At 35.3% G+C, this 12,392-nt stretch overlaps 1 protein-coding gene across 4 annotated transcripts in view; it reads left to right on the forward strand.

Moving 5' to 3' along the window:
• The window catches only part of FSIP2 (fibrous sheath interacting protein 2), a 97,914-nt gene that overhangs the window by 26,948 nt on the left and 58,574 nt on the right, over positions 1–12,392 (forward strand). For all 4 annotated transcript variants that reach the window (XM_042994870.1, XM_042994872.1, XM_042994871.1 and 1 more), the window contains 3 exons: positions 1,576–1,639; positions 7,627–7,684; positions 11,569–11,605. In XM_042994870.1, the coding sequence (XP_042850804.1) occupies positions 1,576–1,639; positions 7,627–7,684; positions 11,569–11,605 (159 nt within the window). The remainder of the gene's footprint in view (positions 1–1,575; positions 1,640–7,626; positions 7,685–11,568; positions 11,606–12,392) is intronic.

Genomic DNA, 12,392 nt, shown 5'->3' on the forward strand with positions numbered 1-12,392 from the left:
CACTTTAAGTATGCTAAGAGTCAAAAAAGAAATTTCTTAACAACTTTGACATTTAAAATTCTCAGATTGCCTAACAGATTCCAAAGGCCATGTCTTTTACTAAAAACAAACAAACAAAAACTCCTGTAAAAACAATCTAAAGTTTATTACTGACCTTTTTTGGTTAATGTGCATATTATTAAATTTGCCATCCATATTGATCTCAAATAAGTACCAAATGTCCACAAATTCCTAATTTATTATGAGGAAAAGCCTGACTGTTTTATTATGCTAAGTATTACACTCTGTTTCCAACATGTTATACGTAGCCTACCACTGTCATAAAATATATTTTTTGTGACCTATGTTCAGCTCTCAGATCTGGTGGGCAAAAAAAAGAAGCCTGTTTCACTTGATTTACCTCCTTGAGCAGACTGAGTTCTTGAGCAAGTCTAGAGAACCACATCCCTCTGTAATCAGAGAACCTGTTATCTGCTTTCCACCTCTAAAACTTTTATTGTAGCTTTGTCAAAAAAGCACAATGAGGTGCCTGGGTGGCTCAGTTGGTTAGTCATCTGACTTCAGATCAGGTCATGATCCCGTAGTTTGTGAGTTCAAGCCCCGTGTTTGGCTCTGTGCTGACAGCTTGGACCTGGAGCCTGCTTCAGATTCTGTGTCTCCCTCTCTCTGCCCCTCCCCAACTTGCACTCTGTCTTCTCTCTCAAAAAAAAAAAAAAAAAACAAAAAACTTAAAACATTTTTTTAAAAAGCACACCTATTCTTTTATCCCACTGAGTTGATTAACATATTTACCAATCAGTGTATTCCAAAGATAGTTCATTTTAGGATGCTAGTGAATATCACTGTCAGAAAAGAGTTAAAGCAGGCTTGAGACTTGTGTCTTTAGAAGGGCCTGTTTGCAAGGTTACCCCTTTGGCTAGCATTGGGAAGTTGACTTTTCCCAAGTCCTGAAGTAATATGGAACTTTCCGTAGCTGAATGGATGGTGCACTGTACTGCTAATAATGTGATTTTTGCTGAACATCTGATTTCCTTTTAACTGGCTGGAATTTTGATATGCACTAAGGCACAGGGTGTCCTCATGACCAGCCTTCAATAAAAACCTTTGAGTGCTGAGTTTCTAATGGATTTCCCATGGTAAAAACATTGTACATGTTACTGAATTTTTTTTTAATTGCTGGAGAAAAGAGCATGCACAGAGAAGGGAGAGAACATAAGAAAAACTGCGCATGGAGTTTTCAAGACTCGGCCTGCGCCTTTTCCCCTTTCTTTATCCTATAGTGTATTCTTTTACTATAATAAATCTTAAACATGAGTACAACTATATTCTGAGTCCCATGAGCCTTAGAAAATCACCAAATGTGTGGGCAGTCTTGTGTATCTCCCATGATACAACTATGAACTTTTAAATTATGTAAATATCACAAAATGTGTGCAGTTCTTAAAAACTGACATTTAAGGGAAATTCTCAGAATCTTAAATTTCTGTATTTTAAATATATAAATAATAGTTGATGTTCAAATCATGGAGGGGGAAATCTTTTGAGGATGTTTGTTTTGTTGTTTGGATTATATAGAAGGAGATAAATGCTGAATGGAATGAACGATCAAACAAGAGATCAAGCTACTTCTGTGAATCAGGTAAACATCAGTAACAGCTACTGAGTAAGTTATGAGATCTATTAATTCATTCTTTTAACTAACATTTATTGAAGTCCTGCTTCATGCCTGGTATGGTGCTACATATTCCTGGAATGTTTGGTACAAATTACTGGAAAAATATTTAACCTCGCCCTGGCTCTCTTAGTAAGAAAAACGATTTTTAAACTACAGATTCAATTAAATCTGAAACTATTCATATTTTCTGTCTCTTTTATCCATCTAAATTTTCAAACTTCTTGGCAGAAAGTTGCTATATGTCCTATCCATATGGATTAGATTATTGAAAGGCAGTGTAGCATAATGGGTAGGAACATATAATCTGACCCAAATATTTAAGTTGAATCCACACTCCAACACCTAAAATTTATGTTTGGGCAAGTTACTTAACTTCTCTGTTCTTTGTTTTTTCCAACTATAACATGAGAATGTTACCTAACACAAGTTACCTAACACAAGTTCGCTGACCACCGCTGGAAAGATCAATAATCAAGAGAGGAGCTTTGATTGGAAAGGAATTTGAGCTTTATTCAGGAGGCTGGCAACCTGGAGAGAGGTGTACTCTTGTCCAAGGTTTTTGCTTGGCCAAAAGATTTTTAAAGGGGTTTAATCAGTTAAGGCAAATGCAGTGGTCTGTGACATTTCTGGATTACCTTGCACACTCGATGGCACCAGTTATCTCAGAGCTTGGAGGTTGTTCAAGTTCTAGTTCCTTAGTGCCCAGGATAAGGGCTGTGCAAGAAGGTCCAGTTCCTTGGTATCCAGGAGTTGTGCAAGATTACTCTGTTCTTTCTGCATAGGAGGGAAAGTTCTACTGATGTGCAAAGGGAGGACAATAAAGTTATTTGTGTGACCTTGCAAAAGAAAAATATTTTGCTAAAAGATGCTGGGCCAATCAAAAAGCTAAAGTGGCTTCAAACAGACTTCTGGCCTCTGTGGCCTGGGAACGTTCAGGTCCTTCATTTCCCCCATGGCCAGTGGTCTGCAAATCTCAAAGAAAGTAAATTAGTTCTGCTACAGATCGAGGGTCAGGAAGCAAGGAGTGTGTTAACTTGAAGCAAGTTAACCCTTAGGACTGGCTGGAGTATTGTTACAAGAACAGGAATTGTACATCATTCATACAATTCCTATGGCAATTCAATACATTAATATTTGTAAAAGTGCTTAGAACAGTGTGTGGCACTTGATTTGTGATATGTAAGATTTTGAAATGTACTGCAAAACTTTATATGCAATGTTTTCATTTTTTTCTAATTCATATCTATATTCTAATTGTCTTATTTTGTATTTGTGAATTCGTCTTAAAATTTTAAGTATATTGGATTTCTAGGTTCCCTTTTGTTATTTATTTCCAATTTAATTGCTTTGCAGACTGAGATCATGGCCTTATTGTACCAGCTTTTTTTGTTTGTTTGTTTATTTATTTATTTATTTTGAGAGAGAGAGAGAGAGAGACAGAGCATGAACAGGGGAGGGGCAGAGAGAGAGGGAGACACAGAAGCTGAAACAGGCTCCAGGCTCTGAGCTGTCAGCACAGAGCCCAACGCGGGGCTCGAACTCACGGACCGTGAGATCATGACCTGAGCTGAAGTCGGAGGCTTAACCGACTAAGCCACCCAGGCGCCCCTGTACCAGCTTTTTCAAATATCTGCAGGATTTCTTTACTGGCTTAGCACACGTGATTAGTTTTTAAGAGTTGTATATGGTTGAAAATAATAAATATCAATTTGGTAGTACCATGTTCTAAATATTTCCATTCAGTCAAGATGTTTAATTGTGTAGTTCAAAAAAATCTATATACTTACTTTTATTTACTCTGTTCTAAAAATCATTGGAATTGGACATCTGTGTGGTTCAGTAGGTTAAGTGTCCAACCCTTGATCTAGGTTAGTTATTAGGCACATCAAGGACTATCCTGATGAATTGAGGGTTTTTTTTTTAAGCTTTTATTTAAATTCCAGTTAGTTAACATACAGTGTAATATTAGTTTCAGGTGTAGAATTGAGTTTTTATTATTGTGTATGGTTTTTACCAGAAGTGATGCTTTTTGTCTCAAATTTAGTAGGTCTGATACTAATATAGCAACATTAGCTTTCAGTCTTAGTATATTTTATGGATAGATGTGGCTTTTGTAAACACTCTATCCCTGCATCTTGTTTCATTTTTATTGAGTCTTAGAATTTGACTTTTAACTGAATGTAAGCCACTTACATTTTGTTAATTACAACCTTTGGAAGATTTTTAACGCCATATTGGTGTTTTGCTTTGTTCTGCTTTTTGATATTTTCTTTTAATTTCTCCTTTCTTGCTTTCTTTCAGAGTATTAAATTTGCTCTGATATTCTCTTTTAATTTATTAAACTTATTTTTTAATCCAGTTTTCCCTCTACAGTTTTAGGAATTGTATGCTATGTATATTCCTTTTGACAATTACCTTTGAATTTTAACAAGTATACTTAAAGTGAAAGCCAAAGTTAGGATAATTTACTTCTAAATCACTATCTCACATTTAACCAATTATTTAGTTTTGATTTTTATTACCATCTAAATTAAAATTCTGTTTTTATACATCCAGGTTTTGTTTATATTTTTCCATGTTTACCAATATTTTGTTGTTGTTGTTCGCCATTCCTTTTTGCATTTTGTCCTTTACAGAATCACCTTCATTCTTCCTAAAGTAAATCCATTCTTCAGAAATGTCATTAGTGAATGTATTTTGGGAATAAATCCTCAGATTTTATTTGATAAAACTCTCCTTATTTTACCCATGTTCTGGGATATAATTATGGCTGGATATACAAGTTATTAAGAACAGTTATTTTCCTCTTAGCACTTTGAAGATACTGTTTTACTTAAATGTTCTACTTTTTCTGTACTTAATAATTCTTGTGTAAGTGATTCTTCCCCTCGCCTCCATACACACCTCAGTCTGCTTTTAAGGTCTTGCCTTTGTTTTTCATTAGTATCACCATAGTGAACAGGTCTGGACAAGTTTCAGCTATTTTTCTCTCCTATATTGCTTCTCTCCACTTTATTATTTTCTTCTAAAACTCCAGGTATATATATGTTAGATATCTTCTTTTTCTTCTACATCCTTTAACAACTATCATATTTTCCATCTCTCTGGTGCTGCATTCTGGTCAATTTCTTCCAATTTGTCCTCCAAATCACCAATTCTTTCTTCAGTTTATCTAATTTACTATTTTATCAATTCCATGCACTTTGAAATTTTTCTGGTTAAACATTACATATATATATATATATATATATATATATATATATATATATATCTGAGTAGATATTTTTCAAATTTGACTTGACTTTTTTGATAGGTTCTTGTCCCATTCCTGTATTTTCCAATTCCATCTTTATATATTTTAACAGATAAAATTCACTTTTTAAATATTCTATATCTAGTAATTCAAATATTTTAAAACATTGATGTCTATGCCTAATGCTATTTTTCTGCAGTCATGGTGTTTCTTCATATTTGTCTGTGTGTGTAGTGTGTGTATGTGTGTGTGTGTGTGTGTGTACAGGGCATTATTATATATGTGAGCTCATTTTTTAAATTTATTATTATGTTTTAAATGTTTATTTATTTTGAGAGATAGCAAGCATGAGCAGAGGAGGGGCAGAGAGAGAGAGAGAGAATCCCAGGCAGGGCTCAAACTCAGGAACTGTGAGATCATGACCTGAGCTGAAATCAAGAATCAGCTGTTAACCAACTGAGCCACGCAGGTGCTCCATGAGCTCACTTTTAAATTTTATTATTTATTTTTGAGGAAGACAGAGAGAGTGCATGCAGGGAAGGGGCAGAGGGAAAGAAGGAATCTCAAGCAGGCTCAGCATTGTCCACACAGAGCCGGACATGGGGCTCAAACTCATGAAATTGTGAAATCACAACCTGAGCCGAAATTGAGTCAGACGCTTAACCGACTGAACCACCCAGGTGTCCCTATCTGTGAGCTCATATCTGGCAGAAATGTATCATTGGGAATTCCATATTTAGATAGTATATATTGCTCTATAGAATCAAATTAGACACATTAAATATGTATACTTCTTTGATCACCAGTTATGGTTCAATAAAGCAGTTAAAATTTTACCATATGCTTCTGGTAGGCATCTGGGAGAGATATCAATACAGGTTTATTTTAATTTTTATGGAATATACAGTATATTTGAACCTCAAAGTTGCATAAGAATTAATCATCACAGATTATCTCTTAAGAGATATTTTGGGGGCACCCGAGTGGCTCAGTAGATTAAGTGACTGACTTTGGCTCAGGTCATAATCTCACAGCTTATGGGGTCGAGCCCCGGGTCGTGCTCTGTACTGACAGCTGGGAGCCTGGAGTCAGCTTCAGATTCTGTGTCTCCCTCTCTCTGCCCCTCCCCTGCTTGCTCTCTCTCTCTCTCTCTCCCTCTCTCAAAAATAAAATAAACATTAAAAAAATTTTTAAAAAAGAGAGATTTTTATTTTTTCCTCTTCCTTTATCCAAGGCTGAAGCCAAGACATAATTTATTTGTGCTGCTACCTCTGTGGCATGAGTTTACGTTTAAAGACATCTCTTCTACCAAGGGTATAGCTCTTTGGGATCCAGTACATTTTTAGAGGCTCTTAGTTTTGATTCTCCACCTTGTTTGCAGGTATTGCCGAGTCTCATAAGGAAGGCATCAGCTTTAACACTTGCTTACCCTTCTAGATTTGTGCTACCCCAAATTTTTTGCTTGATTGTTTTTAAGAGGTTTGTTTCAATGTTTTATATAGAATTTTAGGCATTTTTTTAAATTTCTAACTCCCACATATTAATGGAAACCACAGAAAAGGTTTTTTTGTTTGTTTGTTTGTTTTCTATTTTGTTTTTAAAATAGTACTGTCTTCACACTTAATTTCCCAGGTACTCACTCTTAATTCCAGTTACTTCTCCAAACCTAGCATACACAAAAACATACCCACAAAAACAAACCCCAAAAAGGTTCATGAGATTTAAATAAGACTTTTTCATGCACATGATTAGTACCTATTGATTACTCATTTATTAGAAGAAACAAGAGTTACCATTTAAACTTGACTTTGAACTGGTTCGAATTACTGATAATAGTTTCTGAAATCAGGGCATCCTTTTTGTCTACATCTTTTATTCACTTGTTTTTTTGCATAGTTGACATATACCAATCCAGTATGCCTGTAGAGATGTACTGCACAGACTTCCTATATCACTTATATATAAAGTATTTACTAAAACCCAGTAATAGAATCATGCTGGATTATGTACAAAGCAAGTTAAGTAATATTCAAGCAGGAGGAGATTAGTGGCAGATAAAGCAAAGAATAAATGGTGAGGAGCATATTAATCAAATAATGCATTCAACAAATAAATGTTACTGTATACTGTGTGTTAAGTGCTGAGGATATAGTGGTAAATTTATGTCATAGTCAGGAAGACAGAAGAGTAAACATTTAATTATGATATAACATAATGAGTTTTATAATAGAAACATGTGTAGAATGCTTTAGGAGCACTGAAGAAAGATATTTATTTATTTACTTAGGCAAGGGTTTCTAGTGGAATTAACACAAACTGAATGAAGCCTAAAAGACGAGAAGTTAAAAGAAGGCGTAGGGTGCTTGAGACAAAGGAAATGGCAAAAACAAAGGCCCAGAGTCATGGAAAACATGTTACTCAGTAAACTATGTTATTCTGTGTCTCTGGACTATAGAACATACATGAATATATAGAGGCTAACCAGAGTAGACACTACAGAGGTAAGTAAGAACATCAGATGGTATGGTATATTTTATGTCTTACTAAGGAATTTGGACTTCATTGTGGAGAGTGTCTGGAGGCTTTTAAACAAAACAGTCCGAGAGAATAAAGATCTACTAGAGGATATTAATTTCCACTTTACAAGTTTCTGGGGAAGAATACAAACTAATTACAATTTTCTTTTTCTAATAATTAGGACCTCAGGTTCATGCCAGATCCAAGGGTACTTTCCCTTGTCGTATTTTCACAAATACGTAAGTATCTAAGAAAATTAGTGCATAATTATAAATTAATACTTTAATAATCACATGAGTGCTATTCAAAAGCAAATGATTACATGTAACCTTCTAGTAGTTCTACTGAAAACTTCTGTCTTTTGCAAACTCTCAGCACTAAGCGTAAACTGTAAAGCAGACAAAGCCAATGTTCTTCCTCTTCCTTTTCTGTTTCCTTATCCCCAGTGTGGCTCTACACTTCCACTATATTCAGAGCCTTCGTGCACCTTTCAAGTATATCCTACATTAACACCCCCACTACAGGAGATTTCCAGGATCTAAACCTGTTTCTTTGCTTTTATTCCCTTTGAAGCATTTACCATTTCTTGGCTTTTTGAGATTGTTGGCTTCCTAAGGATGGTAAATTAGTTTATTCCCAAGTATTAGCTTCATCAGTTATTCTTCTCCTAAAGGGTATTTGCAGTATAATCCCAAATAATAACCACTAACATTGGAATTGCAAGTCTCTGGAGAAGAAATTTTGGGGGCCCGGGGGATTTCCATTCCTCAAACTTTGGTGGTCACCTATTCTGTTAGTGGTTATGTATGATCTTCTCAACTTTAGAAGAAAAACTATTATTTTAGGCCCGTATCATCACCTTTTTAAAAAAGTAGTATGCCAAAAATGTCTAGCATATACTTTAGAAACCAAATCACTATGAAAATGGTTGGGTAAAGTTAAGTGATGTATGGCAATAGAGGGTGTCAAAATATTCAGATCAAGCTTCCTTGGAGGAAAGATCTTGATTTTAGGACTGATGTCAGTCTGACTGACTTACTGAGACTTCATAGTATATGTAGCACTGTAATAGATGCAGGAGGAAGAAAACTGACTCGTTCAGTTTAAAGCAATAGTATGGAGTGGAGGAATGATGATCATGTTTATATAATGACCATTTTTATTTTATTGAATAAATAAATTTTTATTTATTGAAAATATAAATACCTCTTCATTAAAAAGTTTGCAGGACGTTCATAAATCTTAATTTCTGCCTTCTTATTTTCCCCACCCAAGATTGCAGAACTACAGAATCATTTGGATCTTTCATAGGAAATATTTCGGCTACTCTTTCATTAAAAATCTTAGCTTGGCTAAGATGACTAACTCAGTGCATGGCCTGGAGCTTCTTTACCAGTTCCTCCCAAATTGACAGGAATACTTACGGCTGCATTACCCAGCCTAACCTCAGGTCAGAATACAAATAAAACACAACTAAAGATACTTTCTGGTCTGGCTATGCCCATCCATCATACACATATCACATTCCTCTTGTTCTTTTTTTTTTTTTTTAATTTTTTTAAATGTTTATTTATGTTTGAGAGGTGGGGTGGAGCAGAAAGAGAGGGAGACACAGAATCCGAAGCAGGCTTCAGGCTCTGAGCTGTGAGCACAGAGCCTGATGCAGTGCTTGACCCCATGAACCATGGGATCATGACCTGAGCCGAAGTCAGATGCCTAATTGACTGAGCCACCCAGGTGTTCCATACATTCCTCTTGTTCTGATTTAACTCCAGATTTTGTAAGACTTTACTATGGAATCATTATATCTGATCTACTGTCCACCTCCTCTCCCCTCCCTTTCTTCTATTGTTTAGTTCTAGTTTTTTCTAATGTCAATACAAAAGGCACAGAACATTTTTATAAAATAGACATGGAAATTCAGGACCAAGAGAACGAAGACAAAGCAAAAGTGTTTACCCCACGATAGCGGGGGGGGGGGGGGCAATAGACAGAGTTGCAATAATTGTGTACTGCACTTTGATAATGAGTAAGTTTTGCATTATTGGAATGGAAGATGTAAGGGGTAACAGAGTGAAGAAGGCAATAAGTCTGCAGTTGTGTGGACTGTGGTCAGGAATTTGTAGTTTATTTAATGGGTGGCACTCTGATGGTTTGGAGGGGGAAGTAATGGTCACATTAGTATGCATGATAGATAACTCTGACAGAATTACATAAGAAAAATTGAAAGCAAGAAACCAGGAACCAGTTCTCAAAGTCCATTAGTGGCATGCACTAATTTTGTATTAGACAGTAGGCCTAGATCCAAAAGACTTTAAATGGGAATTTATTTATCAAACATTTATTGAGAAGCTTCTATGTTCAAAACATAATGCTAAATGTTAGGCAGATACCACAATGAAGAAAACCATGCCCCTGTGTTTGGCAGGTGTTGCTTTTCAAGGATATCATGGAGCTGGAGAAAGGGGATAGAAATAGGGCAAGTTAAAATAGCACAGAGCTCACTGTTTTTATCTAGATCAACCATTTTTCTTGAATAAACATTCTCTGGAATGCTGAAAGCCTTTGGTTAATTTTCAGAGTTCAGAAAACTGAAAAAAAGGACAATTAATTACTATGAAATTGTAATTTTTTGCCAGTTTTTCATTACTTTTATAGAGGAGTAGGTTTTTAGAGCTTCTTACTCTGCCTTTTTCACCAATGTCATCCTTTATCTGGTTATTAAAATTGTTTGAAGTGTTCTTCATAAAACTTTCTGTTATTTGGCTAATTTTATTCTTAGGTCTTTGCTGTTTGTTTGGATCCATATACATGCCTTTGGGACAGAAAGCCTGTTGGAGACAGTTATTAGTTAATAGGTTGGACTCCTTGAGTTCTATTTGGTCTCTACAGTATAATGTGAAGGGAACAGAAAAATGAATCTGGGAGAGCTAAGTTGCAAAATATCTAAAAGAAGAAAACTATGCTTAGGTTGACCTGAGAAATCAGATCCTGAAGAAATAAAGAAGGCCAAAAGACATGTCACTGACATCAGCTTTCATTCTCCACGTTCCATACTGCAAAAAAGGTTTTAGTCTAAGTATGGTTTTTACCAAGCCCAATTTCTGAGCTGAAACCAATGAAGGTGTTTTTTGGGGTGTTTTTTTTGGTGTTTTTTTGGGGGGTGAGGATGGGAGGGTTGGTTTGAATTTGGTTTTTGTTTTTTCTGCCAATATTTAGGATGTAATTCCCAGTCTTGCTGTCTCTCATTGAATTTCAGACTTCAGGAAAAATTGAATTTTATAATGGATAGTACAGGCCCTCAAAACTGGAAAGGGGATGTCAATTTTCTTTTAAGAAAGTAGGAAGAGGGCCTATGTTGAAATATATGAGAGTATCATATACCTGAATATAAGCAAAGAGCCCATGTTGAAATTTATGAAAGTATCATATGGTCTTAGAGCTTGTTTTATTAATGACTTGTTTTTTTTCTCTAATTTTAATTATTGTTATTTTACTTGTTATAATTCAGAAACTGTGTTTTCTATTTCATTAGTGTGTGATGATAAATAATTCTAATTAGAAAACATGATAGAATATTTTCATATATAGAAAAGGTCTACATCTAAGTTGGTATTCCATGGCTAGAAACTAACTATTTTAACACGTAGTTATTGAATAATCATTCACATATTCCCTTCCTGCTGTTTGATGAGAGCATAGAATTGTCAGAAAGGTCTTCTCAAATACCTTGCCACCTTATGGTGCCTTTTAGTGAACAGAAAGGACAAGTCCCCTTCTCTCTCCAATGCTGTGTCTTCCTCCAGAGAGCCACAAAGCAGGCATGGCAAAGGAGGGTCAGAAGTAGAATTTTTAGATAGATGTATTTTTTATGCATCAGCTACAATTCTCTACCTTCAAGCAATAAAGTATGTGGGCCAGTATCAAAGGAGCAGGATAAATTGGAGAGAGGGGGAGGGGGTGACAAAAAATAAAGCTTATTCTTCCTTTTGAATTTCTATAGAAAAACTCTCAGATATAAAGATAAGAAGCAGGTGATTAATGATTAGAAATTTTGGAAAAAGTTATATCAATTCTTGACCCTAGACAATAACTAAATGCTCAACCTTTCTTGACTTTACAGAGAACAGAGCTTCTTACAAAATTGCTGGCAAGAAAAAGTATGTATCATTGAACAGCATATTAATCATACTTTCTAATGTGTCATAATAGAAAAAAAACTGTGAATAAAATAATGAGGAATCACCTATTGATATTAATGTCTTCCTCTGCCTTTCTTTAAAGTTTACTTTCAGTTAATTCTTAAATGTTTCAGTGATCTAAAGTTCTTATCAAAAGATAATGTTGGCCCTTCAGAGAGAAGTTTCATGGGTATAGAAGTGTGTGGAATGACATTAAAGGACATGGCCATCATGACAGCAACAAATACCACAAACCTATTTTATCATGGGAAACCATTAGGTGACATGGCTTTGCAGACTTGGCTGGTAAGCTGGGATGCCTGGGTCTAGCTCTAGACATTTTAGTAAGAAGTGGCCGGGTCAACATAGAATGTCACATAAAAAGGTACCTGGTCACCTATGAGTTGAGACTTGGAATAGGCAGATAATATGGTCCAATTTACAAAGCCCTAGTCTAGAACTAGTCAGACCACTCAGGAAATAGAAAGGGGTTGGAGAACAACACATACTCTGACATACTTTTTCCCATGGACACTTGCTCAAGTCATAGAGTGTGTAGCAAATATAAAAGCTTTGATTCAAGGGAATATTTCTTAGTTTAACATTAAAATGGAAAGCAAATGAAAACTAGGTTTTAATTCCTATACTTCACTACTTAGAAAACTTTTGGAATATCTCTCTTTCATATATAAAATTTAGAAACTCTTTCTCACACCTAGCCTAAGAATAATAATGTAGATTTTTAAAAAGTTATTCCTGGTAATAA

This window comes from Panthera tigris, chromosome C1, assembly GCF_018350195.1.
Source record: "Panthera tigris isolate Pti1 chromosome C1, P.tigris_Pti1_mat1.1, whole genome shotgun sequence".
Taxonomy (NCBI): domain Eukaryota; kingdom Metazoa; phylum Chordata; class Mammalia; order Carnivora; family Felidae; genus Panthera; species Panthera tigris.